Source organism: Cottoperca gobio, chromosome 3 (genome assembly GCF_900634415.1).
Source record: "Cottoperca gobio chromosome 3, fCotGob3.1, whole genome shotgun sequence".
NCBI classification, from domain to species: Eukaryota; Metazoa; Chordata; class Actinopteri; order Perciformes; family Bovichtidae; genus Cottoperca; species Cottoperca gobio.
In genome coordinates this window covers 19880006-19898485 of record NC_041357.1, presented here as the reverse complement: position 1 = coordinate 19898485, position 18480 = coordinate 19880006, and the positions used below count along the sequence as shown (strand labels likewise).

The following is an 18480-nucleotide window of genomic DNA, read 5'->3' as shown; positions in this document are numbered from 1 at the left end:
GAAATCAAATTCTTTCTTTGTTTTAAGGCATGCAGCCGAGATACACCCGAATACAGAAAACCAATGTCAGTGTAAAATCTTCTGTCTGCAGGAGTAATCTCCAGAGGGGGTTTCAGCTTTGACAACTGCCTAAAAGGTTCACTGAAAACACTAACCTCTCACAACAAAAACATTCCCGTCTTTACTTTTTTTTGCAGGACTAGTTAAAGGAACTCACAAAGCCTGGGGCCCAGCTTCACGTCACATCAATAGGATTATTAAATTAATTAATTAGAATTAATAAAAATATCCAAAAGAAAAAAAACTATATCAGTTTTGGTATGAATAATGTCAAGCAAAAAGCTTTAAAATGTATATACCTGGGATGAACTTCACATGGCCCATGTGATTACATCTGCCTTATATCAATATTTCATCACTAATTTGCAAACCATATAGTCATCATATCACTACACACATAATAAGGAAGTAGGTCTGTCATGCATTGTCTCTTCTAACTTAATTATTTGCAAAACTAGTACTAAACATATAGACCCGTTTCTGTTCATCATGCACACAATCAAATGTATACCCGTCCATTATTCAGAAGCTAAAGCATTATATTCTCATCTTCTGATTTATTTCAACAATGTTCTTTAACTCCATAACCCTGGCTTAACCTCTAACATGGCATAAGTAGGTAGTAATTAGCATAATCCAATTCAAATGATTCATCAAAAGACACTTTTTAGATGAAAAACTGAAGAAAGTGAACACGAGCAAACAATACCAAAATCTAATATGTCAAATGTTTGTGCATAACACAGCAAACCCGGATGACTATTGTTTAATCACACAAGTCATTTTAAGTTATTCCATTAATTGATTGGTCATCTTATCTCTCTAAGGTGTTTTTAATGTGCTCTTTTCAAACATACACATGCTGTGGTCCATTATAAAATAGCATGGGTTTTTGAAACAGACCAAACTTCCATTTCCAAATCAGTGGTAATAACAAACATACTAGTTATTGACGAAACTTTCCAAGCATGAAATGCTAGGAATGTTGCACCGATTCCATTTTTAGAAAACAAATGAACAACAGTATGTACAAGTGTTGCAGCACTGTTTGCAGGCTCTCTACACCCGACCCCAGATATATCCACTCGGCTTACTAAAGCTGTGATGTTCACTGGACGCAGAACATGCTTTGTCTGATGAGGCAGATCAGCTCCGGCAGTAACATGCTGTCATACTGTAGGAGTGAACAACTACACTAACGGTAATATGAGTAAGTTACACTGCTCTTCACTGTCCGTTGTGCTATTTAGTAATGTGGATAGCGGCACAACAAAAGTAAGAAACTTATGTTTCTTAGGACTAGTAAACTCATCTCACTTTCATGTCATTATTATTATAATTCTGTAAAAAGACACAATTTAAAGGCATAATGCTTTATTTCACAGATCATCCATAAACCAATACATTATTGAATGTTTTGTTTTTTAAATAAAATTAGGAATTTAGAAAAACAAAATGTATACATGAACAGGTCACATTTAGGTCCGTCATTGTTTTCACATAATTTAGTAGACACATCATTTCTACAAGTTCACAGAGAGGGCTTACATTTGCATATACTCAAACATGAATGATGGTGACACCAAGCAGCAACCCACAAAGGGCTAAAATAAATTGAATAAAATGTTTCTTTTGATTTATTTTGGAAAGCGATACTCTTCATTAACTTTAAATCTAAATCAACTCTTATTGTGGCAGTTAAATCTATTAAGATACGATGCCAAGTTCATACTGTAGAAGAAGATACGGAGAGAAAGATCATGGGCTTAATATCTCAAAATAAACAAGCGCAGCATCAGAAGTTACCCAAGTTATCTCTTGACGGCACAAATGTGTTGACCTTTCTAGTGTTGCTGCATAATTACTTTTCTCCTTGCATACACTGAAATGCCGTGACTTAAAGGTTAACTTCTCCCAGCTGTTATATGCCAAGGTCTTGGACGCACCGCTCAAATTGAAGAAGAGGTAGATAGCCTCAATCCTCAAAGTGCTCGTTATCAGGTAGTGATGTTAGTTTACAAATGTCTCATATGATTAGAAGTCTATATATCAGTTTCTTGTGAATTGACTTACCTCAAATGTTTGAAGTGAAATATGTTGATCGAGGCAACAAGTCTAAATATGCAAGAAAAGGTTGGTGGCTACTATAAAACAACTAAAAAAGGTGGCTTAAGAGGCCGTCTCTGACAATAAATCAAATCTTGGCAAGACTGTGTGCATGAGTAAAACAAAAAAATCCAAATCAGTTATAAACTTAGTGTCCCACTCACCTGAACACCATCTTTAGACTGCAAATTGATAAAAAAAATATATAAATAAGAAAAATATAATCAATATAACTCAAATTACAATGATGTAGACTATACAGTGGTTATTTCAAATACTTGCCATCATAGCCTGTCTTAGTACCAACCTGTTTGCATTGCAACTCATGTGACCCATTACTCAACATCTTACGCTTCATACCTTATGTACGGATATGTCAACAACTTGGCTTCAGTTGACCAGCCCGGCCAAACAAAACAAGACAGCACAGAGGTCACTGACCCCGTCCCTTACCAGGCCAGTGGTGCTCTTCAGGTGCAGACATCCTAAGCCAAGGACAACAGGGTGCAGGTGGAGGATACACTGGAAGAACGCTCATGGACACTGTTGTTATTATCCAGAATTCCTGATACAAACTGTGACTTTGAAGTGTTGCAGCACCCCAGGGTGTCAGCCAGTTTGGGGCAGAGGGCCAGAGCCAGCCTCTGGAGGACAAGGTGGAATTTCCTGCGGAAGCTTCGGTTTATCCAGAAGTAGAAGATGCAGTTGAGGAAACCATTGGAGGTCGGCAGCCATACCACCACAAACTCAATCCACTCTGGTACACTGCTACCCGAGATTGCTGTGGGGAAGAAAACATGTAGATTGAATAATAATAATAATAATTCAATTTCAATATCCACTATACAAAGTGATTCAGAAATGCAGCAAAATATAAAAACAGACAAGTCATAAATGAGGTTTAAAAGAAAAAAGATTTAAAAAAAACTATTTGGTGAATAAATACTAGTGTAGAGAAATGTAGGAATATATATATATATATATATATATATATATATATATATATATATATATATATATATATATATATATATATATATATATATATATATATATATATATATATATATTTTTTTTTTTTAAAGTAAATAAAATCTAGTTAAAAAGGAAATTAAAACTAAGTAAAATCAGGAAAGGCTCTCTGATAAAAGTATGTTTTAAGAAGAGACTTAAAAATAGATCACTGACTCAGCTGACCCGATTTCCTCAGGCAGATCAGTAAAATCTATTCTAAAACCTACTGGAAGCCCGTGTAAAGAGACTAAAACAGGAGTGATGTGATCACGTCTCTTGGTTCTGGTTAAAAGCCTGGCAGCTGAGTTCTCTACAGTCTGAAGTCCATCAATAGATTTTTGGTTCAGGAAAGTAAAAATGTTGTTAAAGTAGCCTAATCCAAGCGTGATAAAATGCATAGAAGTGTGCCTTTAAAATGTATAGATAGATTGTTTTTTTTGTTGATATTTCTAAGACAATATAAACATGATTTCACAATCTTTGTGGTGTGCATGGTCAAAAGTAGCGCAAGTATTCACAGCAACAGTTTACACAAGACAGCCGGTTCTGAATGAGAAAAGTTGTTGACCTTTTGTGGAAATTTTTTATGAAAAAGGGTCACAAATGATACAGACAGAGTCCAACGATGGCTGGTTTATGACCATGTCTATAAATTGACATATCTATTTTTTGGAGATGTGAATCTTTCCCCCCCGACAGCAATGATATGAAGCCATCAACTTAAAATTAAAGTCTAGATATAAAAGCACTAAATTAAATGGTATATTTGGTGGAGTGGAAGAAACCACTTTACAGTGAGGCTCACTAGCGTTTTGGACAGCAGCCCACTTTGAAGTTTAAGTTAAGACTGTCAGCTTCATTTTGAAGGGATTTTCCTCCATATCAGATGAATTACAGCCCTCTTTGGAAAAGGTCTTCAATTCTATAAATATTCAGCTGTGACTCCACTTTCGTTCTTGATTACTTCAAGATAGCACGTGGTTGGGGTAAATGAGAAAAAGTAAAAAGAAAAAAGGCCTGAGTCATAAAACTGGCCTTGGGTGGGTATATTCATGCCCAGAATTACATAAATAACTTTGACTATTTCTCTCAGCACAGTAACAGCTGAAATCGATGGAGAATTGTGTAGAGGGGGGAAAAGCGAGTAAACGTACATAAAACATTAAAATAAGACCAATTAATCTAACAGTAGATATTCAAATACTTTTGAGTTCTCTTGCTACATTTGAACCAAGACATTTGACTTAAGCATTATTAAATACTGCAATAGGTAGTGTGCAAACACGTGACAAAACTGTGTGACGTATGCGTGCGACGCCATTTTGGATGAAAAACAAAAATCAACAATGGCAGTCTAAAGCGAACAACAACAACTCCGACTTCTTCAAAGTATTTTGACTCTCTGGAGTCCTCTGCAAAGGCAAGATTCAGACGAAAAGTCCAAATTTGTGGCCGTGACCCGAACACGCTAAAGCCGTCGGATTATATTGAGGATTTAGATTCATTACCGCCGATTGAATATCCGGATATTGTGAACTATCTTGTGCTACAAACGTCGTGGGCAACCAACGCACAAATGAAGGCATACAAGAGCTTAGATGCTTATAATTTCTTTGTTTCTGGCTGGGTTGGTAGTCTTCTTACCAAACCAGTGAAAGATAACAGGGTGCTCGCCCATGCCCGTGTAAATCACTCTCAAAGAGCTCGAGATACACCGCTCAAGCCGTGGTTTGTGAGTGAGAAGAGCAGGCGATGTTATCCTTGCACACTGATTGTATGGCTGGATTAAGCGAAGCATGTTCTCAGATTGGTGCTTTGCTTTTCGCAAGTGAAGTAGGCTCAAGAATAAGCCAAACAAAAACATGCACAGAAGAAAAGAGCAAATGGCTGCCAACACATGTAAAGAAAGTGCCTTATTTACCAGTCAGCGATATGAAGAAGTAAGGTCTTACAGTGTTCGGGTATATCATAAGCACAAATGTTTAACGTAAACATTGAAAACATAGCTTTAGCATGAGCTCTTACTAGATATAAAGTGGACGCCACACACACGGGTGAATTGTGCTTTTTCTTCTGTTAAATCCTCACGAGTTATGTTGCTAAACCACAGCTTACGGCGTTCGGTAGACAGCAATTCATCCCTCTTTTGTGGATCGTTGTTTTTGATGATTTTAGTAAATCTAAAGAATCGTCTCTCTGGGTCACGTGTAGCGTTATGACCACAATTATACACTGCACACAAGATTGGCATTTTCTTTCAATCTTAGATGTTTAAATACAAAGAAAATTACGAAGCGTTGCAGCAACTCTCAACGGGCGCCGTGTTGGTTGTGTATATCATCCAACATGGTTGATTTACGGGCTGGGAAATAAGTGTGACGTCACATGCACACGATCTATATAGACAAAGCCCTGGTTGAACATTGACTTTGAACTTTGTCCCTTGGAATCAAACTTTGTCCCTTGGAATCAAAATCATGTAAACAAAAACAGCCTATAGCTAAAAATCACACAGTGAAAACATTTCAGTAACAGCCATTACACAGTAACATTGCAAGATCAACTGGGTCGACATCAGGAGCTTTAGATCTAAAACCCTAACCTACCCTGGATTATTACAGAACCTGGCTATGCAAAAGGATGATATGCAGTTTTCATATATTTCACAACATTCAACACCATCTATATACACACATCTAGATATAGTCTACACCAACAGGATGCATTAGCTACAATATTCTCTTCCTCCAATGATTCTGGACACCTTTGTCTTAGAGAATTCAATTATTTGAGTAAATGTGTGAAAGGAGCCAACATGTGGTAAATGTGCAGACTGATGTTCTCACTATGAAGGTACATTTGCATTTTTTTTTTTTACAATGATGCTAGGGAGTTGTGGTCTGTAGAAAGCCTTAGAAATCCATTATCTATATATTCCATCAATAGCCACTTTAATAAATAGCCTAATAGACATTAGAAGCAATTTTTCAATGAGTGTCAACAGAGATAGGTAAGAATAAGGGAATCATCTATAGGCTATATAGCAGGCCCTTTCTTTTCTTTGTGTAAGCTTTCTCCCACTGCACCTGCTTAAAATGTTTATTTCTACTTAATTGCTTACCATTGTAGATCATAGCTGCCATGCAGGGTGTCCAACAAGTGTAGTAGGCTGCCATGACAGGCACAAGCACTCTGGATGCGACATTATGTCTGGTGCGACGCGCACAGTCGTATTTGCGCAGTTTCAGTCTCTGTCTCTTGGCAGCGCACCACACTCTCAGGTTTGCGTGTGTCATGATGATGGAGCAGGGGAAAAATATCAAACATGTCAGGCTTAGGGAGTATCCAACATTTGTCGAGTAGGACGGATTGCAGACCAGGGATGCAGTAGAAAAATGAACCTCGATAATGCCAACTGGAAATGATATTGGCGACAGTAGAAAGGGAGGGAAGCACCAGGCGAAGGCAATCAGGAGCAGTGTCCTTTTTCTTGTCATTAAAGATGAATATTGCAGCGGGTAAAAGACTGCTATGTACCTCTCCAGGCTTATTGTGGCCAGCGAATACATGCAGGTGGAGTAGACTGTGGAATTGCAAAAAGCCACGACATGACAAAGAGCATCTGGCCCTTCAGTGTAGTCCTTTAGCAGACTCACCCAGAGATTCAAGGGCATGAGCAGCAGCCCAAACGCCGAGTCTGCTGCAGTGAGAGAGAGGAGAAAGTACCGAGAGTTTCTTGACCAACCAGCCACGGAGGAAGTAATAACCAGGAGAACTGCAATATTTCCCAAAGTGATCATCACGCCCAAAACGATAATTATGCTTACTTTGACGGACCGGTGGGTCAGCTCCTTCAGTCTCTGAGGGTCAACACCTGACAAGTTGGAGTCGTCAGAAGTTGAGAAGTTAAGCGTCGAATACATTTTCCCTCACAGTGGCATGGATGCGAGCAAAACATAAGGCACGTGAGGCAAAAAACAAAAACAAAAAACAGTTTGAAAGTACGCGTGTGTGTACGCAAAGATGTGGGGTTACATTAGAAAGCAGCGCTGCAGCTGCTTGTAGCCTTTTACCTCAACAATCAGAGGCACACCTGGTGCAATTAGTGCCGGGTGATAACAGTCTACCTCTCCAAACACCCAGTGCAGCACGAGCGCAATTTCATAACTGCTATCAAAATCTTTACTTCACAATTTTAACTAATTTAATCATTGTGATTTTGTAAACTGGTATGAAAATAAGTGGTAGTTATATTGTGTGTTGTTTCTCCAGTATGATACTTTAAAGTACTCTTGCCATTAGTTTTATATTATGGTATATTGACAGAGTATAAATTGAAATGATGCAATACAATATATGTATTTATATACTAATGTATGCATATCAGTGCTTGTGTATGTGGACGTAGGGAGTTTGATGTGCAACTGCAGATAAGATATATCTGTAGAAAATGTAAGGCAAATAGTTAGGAGGGGCTCATATACGCCTTTTCTTAGGGAGGGGAAGGAAGGAGCAGTGTGATGGTTTGGTTTAAACAATAAGTTTGCATTATTTCAGGTATATCTACAGTTATCCATTAGCCCATTATACATTGGTGCTTGGCTAATCCACACTTGAGTAATAATATGCAGAAGCTGACGCTCTCTCTGTGGCATCATTAATTATATTAGCAGTTTCAGCGCTGCAGGGCTTTCAACCCATGCATTAGGGTTCTCTCGTTGTTTGGAATGAATAAAGGTGATATGTGAGTGTAAACTGTGGCCTCTACAGTAAATACTGAACACAACTAAATGTATAATAAATAATAAGGAATAAAGGAATAATTCATATGACAGAAACATTGTAGTGCAAAACACCATGTAAAACAAAGCTAACTGGATGTTTTACAATTAGCATTTCTATTTTTTATATAGTTCTGTTTGAAAATGCCACTATTGACTAATTGGCTCTAAGTTTGCAGGGCAGCTCACCTTGGCAGGTTTCATCACCAAAAATTACAATGTGTCACTCAACAATTCATCACTATTAAGGTCCCACAAAGGATGTATGCTCTGTCACAGCCAAGGAAGCTTGACATCTTCCAACCAATCATGGTCCAATTTCCACGATCACACACCATCAGTGTCACGATTTTCTCCACCTCCTGTTCCAATGACAAGCTTAAGTGTTTTGTCTGCACTGCTGAGTGGTAGCTGACATCTTCTCTCCTTCAAAAAAAAAAAACCTGCATGACACAAGGGCAAAGAAAAAGGGCAGGAAAGATTGTCACTGACCTTTCCCACTCAGGTAACCATCTGTTTCAGAGGTATTCTTCTGTGTGGCAGGCAGTCCATTAAACAGCACATACCAACAAACTCTTCCCTGATGCAGTCACCTACTTTCCTACACCCCAGGGACACAAATACCACCTATGATTGTTATTCTCCCATCAGACAATTAAACAACCTTACATGCCTTAGAGTCTCCCATTTATATGAAGAACTGAAAAAAGATTTTAAACCTTGATATTTCTTTATTTGTCCTATGACCTTGAGAAATAGCCTTTGTGAAAATGAATGTATATTATGCAGAAAACATTTTAGATGACAAAATGTTTTATTTGTGTTGTAGAATTCAGGTAATGAAATACTATTTTTTAACTCCATGATGAACTCTCCCTGCAGAGTCCCTATGTTATGTTGCTACAGTGTGCCATGAGATAAACCTTTCCTATAAGAAGTACAGCACACACACACACACACACACACACACACACACACACACACACACACACACACACACACACACACACACACACACACACACACATACACAGGATATACTGTGAACATATACAGTATGTATCTACAGTATATAGCCTTTAGACAAACAGCTTTTCTGTTCTGTTACCACGGATCCCCCCCGAGGAAAACGGTCAGCTATCTGTGTTTGATATATGTGTTTTCCACTGTCGTAATGAGTGGATTTCTCTTGGTGATGTCTAACACGAGGCCTGGAAGAGGGAATGGACTTGGATTAATATTCTCAGTCCCCCTCCCCCAGTGGCACTCCTTCATGTTCATAGCACAGTCAATTGCGTGCCTCTTATTGGGTTCTGTCTCATTTTGAAAGGATGTGGAAGCACCAGACAGTCACAGATGTAGCACAAGATGCAACACATATTATTAAATTGCAAGGAGTGGTAGCCTATTTGTTTCATGAGGCTTATAGCAGATCCATTTATTTCTTCCCTAAAATGTTCCAGCCTTGTGCTAATAGCTGTAAAATATTCCCTGCTTGTCCTCATGACACTACAGAATTGATTCGCAACCATTAAAGTGGTTTGTTAGCAAATGTAAAGCCAATATTTGTTTTTAAAGAGTAACCTAATGCATGTTTTCTTTTAAAGAAGGAAGTGCACTCTGACACATTTTCTTCTCCTCTCAGTTCATTCACAAATCCAGCTGCTTTCAGAGTATTTCTGTGTGGCTCAAATCATAAGATGTTATGTGACAGAGTGTGTTTCTATGTTGGCTCTACATGTGTGGGTGTGCAAACACCAGCAGTACTTGCCCAATGGTGCATGTGTAAATGTAATTGATCCCAGGCGGACATGAGTGAGATAGAGAGAGGATGAACGTGTACATGCTTGCAATTGAATATCCTGTGAGTGGGTTGACTCCTCCATTGGCCAGCTACTGTACAGCTCTTCCTGAAGTGGAGGAAGGTAGCAATTGATTTATCTGTCTGTGCATGTGTGCTTGTGTGTGTGAGTGTTTGTGTGGGCAGCAACACTACCTAATTCAACCAGTGATGGTTGATGCATGATGTTTATAAGAGATAGTATAGCGAGGCGGTTTGATGGGCGATTATGTGAAAACTTGATGTCTGTCTTGACAGTCTGTCAAACAGATAACGGGGGTATGTCAGCACAGACAAAACCAACCAGGCAGGTTGGAAGTTATTTCCTAAGTTATTTAAAGTGGTATCTAAGATATATCTTCTTTGTGCCAACACATCAATGTGGACTCCCTGTGGACTCAAATAAGGAAGAGCATCCCATGTTGTGTGCAGAGATAAGTGCAGAAATTCAAGGGAGAAAGAACAAGTGTACTGCTCATACATAATCATGAATCAAATGCAGAAGAAATGTTGATGAATCTTATTCCGATTTGTCTCCATACAAACAACATTTATATGCTTCCGCTGCGGTATAACCCTCCAATTCTTGGACTAGATGCTTTAATCTAAAAAAGTGACGACTCCAACACAATATTTGATGTCTGTGATGAAAACAGAGACAGCATGTGTGAGGTTCTCTTTGTGTTTGAATGAAGGTAAAACAAAGCTGAGAGACAAGCAACAAGACAACTGTAGGAGTTTAATCATAGGTTCAGTCAATAAAAACAAGTGTATTTCAGGGATTGGCAGAGAAGCATGTTGCATTCCTAAATGCTGTGTGTGAACTGAAATATAACAATCTGGTGCTCCAAATTCCTAAAACAAATCCTGGGTAATTTAAGCAGCATATATTGACCCTGTTACACAATGTTTGTATGTCATAGTGCCTCTGCTTCTCTCTTTTGTACAAAAATACCTACACTGAGGCTAGAATTTCAGCCTTGCATAACATCTATTCACCTCTCATTTAAAAAGCCTGGGTATTGAATATAATTGAATTTTTTTTTCTTTTAGTGTTTTTCAAAGAATCACCATTGAATTTAACTAATGTACCTCTCTGTAGTCATGCAACAGCGGTCTCATTCTCTAATGTGTACTCGAAAAGAGGTTGTGTGATACTGAAAATGGATCCGCCAGAAAGGGCAAATCCAGCTTTGATACTGCTGTGTATCGAGCATTATAGGATTGTACTAGCTTTAAACTAAATTAATAAAAGTGTGTGAATGTGAGTCACAGTGTCTCTTCATTAAATGTCCTTCAAATATAATACGGTGATTTCCATGCACTGTGTGTGTGGTAATGTGTTTTAATTAAAGGTGCTTTCCTGCCAGAAAAGCTGGATCCATTGATTTAAACTTGAATGTTTTGCCAGTGGTTGCAACTTGCACACAACCACACCATCTTTTGGTAGCCTTGCTGGTCAGCAGCACAGCAGCCTTTGTTTGAAACTCCAGACTAACCTGAAATGAATGCACTCTGTCATGTCCACATTTCAAGGTATTTCAAGGAGAATTTTGTACTGACACTTTTACTAAAGTGCATCATACTGTAACTCCTGACCAGTGTCAACAGTATAACAGTAGGTAGAAGAGACACTGCAAAACATTTTGATAATTTAAACATTTAATATTACTTCATTCAGGGACATGCGGTCAGGGGAAGCTGTTTACAGACACTTGTATTATGCGTCCTGACTTTCCATAGTCCAGTTAATGTATGTAATGTATGTGTGTAACATATTTAGTCTTGCTGATATGACATAAAGCCACAGTGAAAAAACACCAGGTGAGGCAGACAGTACTCTGCCGCACTGAAGAGGGCGCACGTGAGCCACTGAAGAGGGCGCACGTGAGCCCACACTGAAGAGGGCGCACGTGAGCCCACACTGAAGAGGGCGCACGTGAGCCCACACTGAAGAGGGCGCACGTGAGCCCACAGGTTCGTGTTTCTGCTGTTTTTCTACGCAAACACTGTCGCCGCCAACAAGTCAGGTGCACTGTAGCACCGTTTAGTTTAGTTTCTTTCTCCGATTGACAAAAATGGAAGATTTTAGATTTTAAAGGTAGAGACCACAATTTTATTGAAAATGGGATCTGACTAAGAGAAAAAAATCCAATATTTAAATTAAAAACATAATTTTGACCTTAAATAAAATATATTTTTTGTTAATAGTGCAGTCTGTATTAAAATTAATCAAAGCATCAGACTAAAAACGCTATGGAGGGTGCAGAGCAAATACCTCTCTGAGCCGCTATAAATGTAACGTTCTTCTTTGGCTAAATATGTGTGTGTATAAAGAATGCTGATATGAGATATGCTACTCAGTTGGGTTCATATATTTGTAAATCTGACTCTGAAAGAGTCAGTGCCTCCGCAGCCATGAACCTCACCGCACGTCACTGACTTAATTTAGGACCAACATCTGAACGTCCTCTCTGCAGCTTATCTGAAATGCCATTTGTCATTTCTTGGCTAAAACAAGATAAGACAACAAATTACATCCTGATGCTGAATGAACACTGCCATATTACCATTTCAAGATGGCCAGTAATTAAGTCTACGTATGGACAAAACAGATGACAATGCTGGCGAGTTTAAATGAATTCTTTGTGATTGCCCCTCTCTGTAGAGCGGATGAGTTTCTCCTTCATCAGTTGGTCCCTGTTGATTGTGCGCAGAAAGGTTTATTATTTGACATCATCCATGTGTGCATCAAACCTTTGATGCTGAGTAACATGCAGTGAATGACAATGAGCCGCTGAGTGGCTGAAAGAGCCGTCATAGTTATGGCAATTGTTTATCCCTCTGCAGCTGTACTCACCTAAAAAAAATGTGATTTATTTAAAGAACCAATAAGCTCTCAACGACAACACGTTTCTTACAAAATAGTTCTCATGAGAGAGCCATCACCAACATTGTTGTTTTCAAAATGACGGTGACATGAGAAAAAGAAATTCAAAACGAAATATTCCTCTTTTGACGACAGGCTGTGCAATGAGAACTGTAGCTGGGGAAAATATTACTAACAAGTTGCATCTACATACTAAAAGCTCATTGGGGCTGTACTAAATGCTAACATGCTCCAAATGAAAACAATATCATATTGATGTTAAGCAGTTGTAATGTTTATCATGTTAGTTTTACATTAAAATACTATATGTTCACAATGTATAACACAAACACACAGCAGCTCACAGGCAGCTCTGCACATATAGCATGTTGAAGTGACAGATACATAATGGTGTGTATCACACATAAAAGGATCAAAATCAATGCAATGCACACACTTTATTAAATCCATCTGTTGGGTAAAATTACTTTATTTACCATGCTAACAGAAACTCTGATTGTAACTGCCACAGATTAAATCTAGCTGGAGAAAACAAAAACACATTTAAACGACAAATGCTCATCTGCCGCCCGAGTCTGCAGCACCAGACTGTGATAAGAGCCATCTTCAGGATTCATTTGCAAGCTCGGAAGAAGAACGTGTTATTTGTTTTATTACCTGATAGTATGGTCCCAGTCCTTGTCAAGACACAATAACGGTGTTGTCAGACAACACGTCTTTTATTTCATTTCAGTGACCCTATAACTAAGTGACTATCAACCCACTGGTCAGGAGCACTTACACCAAATTAACCACACCTGTGGATGAGATGTCCAAACTATAGGATATGTATGTTGCACACCCACACATACTCCCTCTTTCTATCCTCCTGGTCGGTAAGAGCTTAAACTAGTTTTTCCCTCATGGTTTTTGGCTGGCAATTATTGGGCTGCCTTGCACTTGTCACCCCTTTGGTGTGCTGTGAGTTTGATAGTTTCTTTTGCAGGTGAAGAATAATGCAGAGCTCCGGTACGAGTGCTGTCGGAGAGAATTGATTAAAAAAAAAAAGAAAAAAAGTTGGATAATTTCCCACGGCACACCTGATGATCTCTCACGTGCCGCGGCACAGTGGTTGAAAATCACTGGCTTAACCATCAGCACTGCCTTTTGGATCTGACATGCCAGGCTCCTCCAGATATGCTGCCTCACGTAATGTAAATAAGGCCGACAGCTCTGGCTTTGGCTCCTCTGGGAAGGTGGATGTTTATGATGAGGGAGATGAGAGTTGCTGACTCGGTTGGGTAAGGACTGCCCTGAGCCTGGTGATTTCTCTGTAGAAAAGCAGCAGCAGCAGCAGCTGCCCGGGCCTTCTCACCATCTTCTCTGCCCTGGACCAAGACCCTAAGAGCTAGATTCAGGCCCTCCCGCTGGTGTACCATGACTTTGTCAAACATCTGTCCACAAATTCCTTCTCTGTGATTGGGGGAAAAGTTGCGCCGGTCTCTCTGGAGGCGGTGACGGAGAAGAGAATGCTGTCGGAGTTGGTTGGTTAAACAGCGTCTCCCAACAACATGCTGATGGAGAAGAGAAGCGTCTTCAGCCAAAGTCTTATATCCCCAAGATCCTTCCTGCCAGTGGCCATCACACCCTGGCTTTTAACTTCTAACTTATAATTAGCCTACATTCATTTTGCACACATTTCTGCCATGCACATGTTTAAAAGGGCATACTCTTTTGGTCTTATTTTTGTACTTTTGTATTTTGTTTTTGCATTATTGTTTGTACGGTGTGTTTTGTTTTTGTACTTCTGCTGCACATGCAAATTCCTCCCCAGGGATAAATACAGGATCCATCCATCCATCCATCCATTTCTCTAGAGACAAACATTTCATGGCAATGCATCCGACAATTGTCGAGATATTTCAGTCTGGACCAAAGTAGTGGATCTACCAACTCACTGACAGAAAGACATTGCCATCCCCAGAGCCATGCCCCTAGTGTGGCTAATAAAAAAAACAGTGAATGCACGTTTTTTTTTACCATACAGGCCGGCGCTATTTCTTATAAGTTAGTTGCATTTATGGTGAGCAACCCTAGTGACCTCATTTCCCGCCATGTTTGTTCACACAAAAGAAACCCATCGCCAAACTGAGACAACAGTCACTTCATTGACGTCTCACTGCTGAGCTCAATTCATTTTCCAATCAATTTAACTCATCCTACAAACTGTCATTGTCGAATGATAGAGCATACATCCCTTGCAATTCTTTCCCCCTCCCACTCAATCTACACCCCTTTCTGTTCTGGATTCACTGCTGTTTATCTAAGTAGGAGCAGGTGCTTGCACAAGAATCCCCCAGGATTTCATCTTTTTATGAAACTTGTTTACCATTCACATATTGGTGCCCTGTTTGCTATCAGTATGTAGCTGCTGCCTTAGTGTGTAGTGGAAAAATAGGGAAATATGGATTTCTGTTATCCAAACATTACAAAACGCAGAATATTCTATCACTGAATAAAGCGAGACTGACACTGGCCCAATATGATGTGGTAGACAGTTACATATATATTATGTTATCAGTCCATTATTGTGAGGTAGCTTGTCAGTATGATGCAGTTTATGTCAAATCTACTGTGTTGCTTGATAAACAGACCAGGTCTATTGTGTTTTTGTTTTTTTTGTCATTCTTTCTCTTTCTTTCACTTTCAGGTTGTACAAAACCCCAGGTACACGACGTCTGTGTCTGACATGTGGAGAGAACAGACTGTCCTGTGTTTTTTGGGACCCTGGTGAGTCATAAAACATGAAATGTTTTCCATCCAGAAGAACCATTGGTAAATAAATTATTTCACTGTGCACAGAGATCGCATAAATTCATATAATGAGTTTTGTAAATCTCAGAGGTTGCATCGGCTGTTATACATAGTAAGCTGTCTTCATAATGGAATATTTTCCCCCAGCTGTTTGAAATGTACTACACTCTATCCTTTCCTTCCAACATATATAAATATGACAAAATAGTTTGCAGTCCTAAGAGGACCTCTTAGCAAAGTGTTGAATTTAAGAAGGACTATGAGAATGTAAACCTGTTTAGAATATTCAAATGTATATGTAGGACTTTTTAAATTCTGTTTCTCCAAGACATTCAGGCAAAGATAATCAGGTACAGAGTCTGTGTGTGAGTCTGTATGAGATAGTTTGTCAGAGCTTGGGGAGCTGTTTTTAATCAATTTTAGATGATCTTTTTCATTTTATACTATAATATTACCTTTGCACACATACGTATAGACTTTGTTGCAACTGTTTCTTTTTCTTTGAATACATACCCAAGACGTATTAATCATGTATTATTGATTGAAGAAGTGACGTTATGTCAGGAAGCAAAGCTTTCCAAACTAAAAGTCTCAATAATTTGTCCAGTAGAGAAGAGAAATAACTGGATGTTCAAGCATTTCCATTAATTACATTTCTCCTGGATCAATTATTAACATACAATGAGCAATAGATTCAAAGAATTTGGCAGATCAAGGGTGTTATTGCTGTGATGTTTGGACCGTGAACAAACTGACAAGGCAGCAGGACAGGCAGAAACAAATACTGAAGCAGAATTTCTTAGAATTTAGAGAATTCATTTAATCAAGACTGCCTTTCTTACACTCAACCGCGTCTAGCTGCTGCATCTTTAGAAAGCACTGGAAATGTGCAGATCTTATATAGGCTGATATTCCACAAATGAGTCCATTTATGAATCATTAACGCAAAACTGTGGCAGCCATGGTGATAATGAATATGGATGTTGGCAGCATCACTTCTGTCAAATGGAGGCTTCAGTATGGGCATGGAGAGAGAAATGTGTTTTTTGGCTGCTGCTGCATCCCATATGTCACAGACTTGACAGCTCTCTTTCATGCCCTCCATTTACTGTCATTTCCACTTGTGCTCGCCAAAAAGAATATGAAATTAAACAACAACAAAAAATGCATTTACATTCATGTGTTGATTAGTTTGAGAGAAAGTAGCTACGAAACAAAATATAAGTTTGATCATGACGTAAAGCTCTCAATGATAAAACTTTTTGTTTTTTATTTGTAAGTATAAGTAATCATTTATAAGTACAATGATGCAGAATATAGAAGACTATAGAACAGCTGTTGCACTTTAACCACACCACATTTCATAATACTGTATACTATATATATATATATATATATATATATATATATATATATATATATATATGTATGTATGTATATATATACCTTAGTATTTATGGGTTGTGACTGTGTGTGGGACAGGAATGAATAATATAATGGTTGCAATACATTACTTGTGCCAGTGCCAGAGCCCTGATAATGAGCCTACTAGCTCACTGGTAAGGCTTGCTGGTGTGACTAATAGCGTAAAGTATTAGTAGTAGGGTATATATTTAATGCAAAAGGGCTATTTTTTAATCCATGTCAGATTGTCTTGATGAAGCTGTACCACAACTACAATTTTAATCAGGAAAGTTTCACTGAGAGCAATGTTTCCTTTTGCAGGATCACATTCACACCTGGGAGCTGCCCAGCACAACCACAACAGTGGTAATGAGCAAAGAGCAAGATTTGTCTAGACGTTTTTTTTTCTTCTCAAAACTTTAGACTATCACTGCCTCAACTTCTACAGATTTTATAAAGCTGTATTTTAGGGTAACGATACACTCAACTCATAATATGGGTTCACAATATGATTTTCTCTCAATTTCTTTTAACAAAATGAAATTAAAGAAAGAATGATTCCTTTCAAAAATGTACAAAATATGTTTTCTCTTTTCTTAATCAAATTAAAGAGTCCTTTTTTATTTACGAGGTTTGGTCTTTATAAAAGTTAAACTGAAAATATCTTTTGTTTTAAATTTAAAACACAAAAACACTATTTTTGTCTGTTATCTTCTCACCTATTTCATTTACTGACTTAGAGATAATTACAACCTGGTACAAACCAGCTGAACAAGGACAAATGAAACAATCCTAACTGGGACAAGCTGACTAACAATGGTGGTGAATAACAGCTGTTTGTGTGTGTGTGTGTGTGTGTGTGTGTGTGTGTGTGTGTGTGTGTGTGTGTGTGTGTGTGTGTGTGTGTGTGTGTGTGTGTGTGTGTGTGTGTGTGTGTGTGTGTGTGGGTGTGTGTGTGTGCGCGTGCTCATTTGCAGGCCAGGACATGTTTCGATAGAGTTCAGCCCCTCTGACCCTAAATATTAATAAGCAGGAATTATAAATATGTCTCAGTACAGACTGTGTCCTCACAGCAAGAAGGGTTCGAACTCAGCGTTATCAACCAAAGCTCTCTGTGTGGAGTTTGCTCACGAGCCCTGTGTCTGAGTGAGTTCTTATTCACCCCAAAAGAAATGCATGTCAGGTATTTGCACAGCACAGGTGACAGAAGAAGTCATTTCAGTTCAGTGATTATTTATTTAAAAAGATTATCACACTGTAAAAACACCTTTTCTATATTTTGCTCTGAGATCATGTTTCAGTTGTAACGCCTGGTTTAAAATATGCTTAGATATTTCTTCATATTCTCCAAATGGAAATGAATACTTCTTACATAACTTTGGTTTTAAGGATTTTAGTTATGCAGAATATCGTTAAAAGCTTTCTCAAACAGTGAGCGCCCTTTGAAAAACCGCCTTGTGTTCTCTCACAGTCGCTTTATATTATTGTTTTTAATTCTCCATAGAAATTAGGCAGGAGAAACTCTAGTCTGCAGATCCAATCTACAGCGGATAGTATTGAGCGGTCACTAATTTAATTTAATTTAATTTAAT

At 38.5% G+C, this 18480-nt stretch overlaps 1 protein-coding gene across 1 annotated transcript; it reads right to left on the bottom strand.

Annotated features, from left to right (window-relative positions):
• Nucleotides 1-1423: 1423 nt before the first annotated feature.
• LOC115003695 (adenosine receptor A2b) lies at nt 1424-7294 on the bottom strand. Its single transcript, XM_029425599.1, has 2 exons — nt 6302-7294; nt 1424-2947 (listed from the first exon to the last, which is right to left on the bottom strand). Exons 1-2 carry the CDS (start codon nt 7101-7103, stop codon nt 2652-2654), a joined length of 1098 nt encoding a protein of 365 aa, XP_029281459.1. The 5' UTR covers nt 7104-7294; the 3' UTR covers nt 1424-2651.
• Between the last annotated feature and the right edge of the window lie 11186 nt (nt 7295-18480).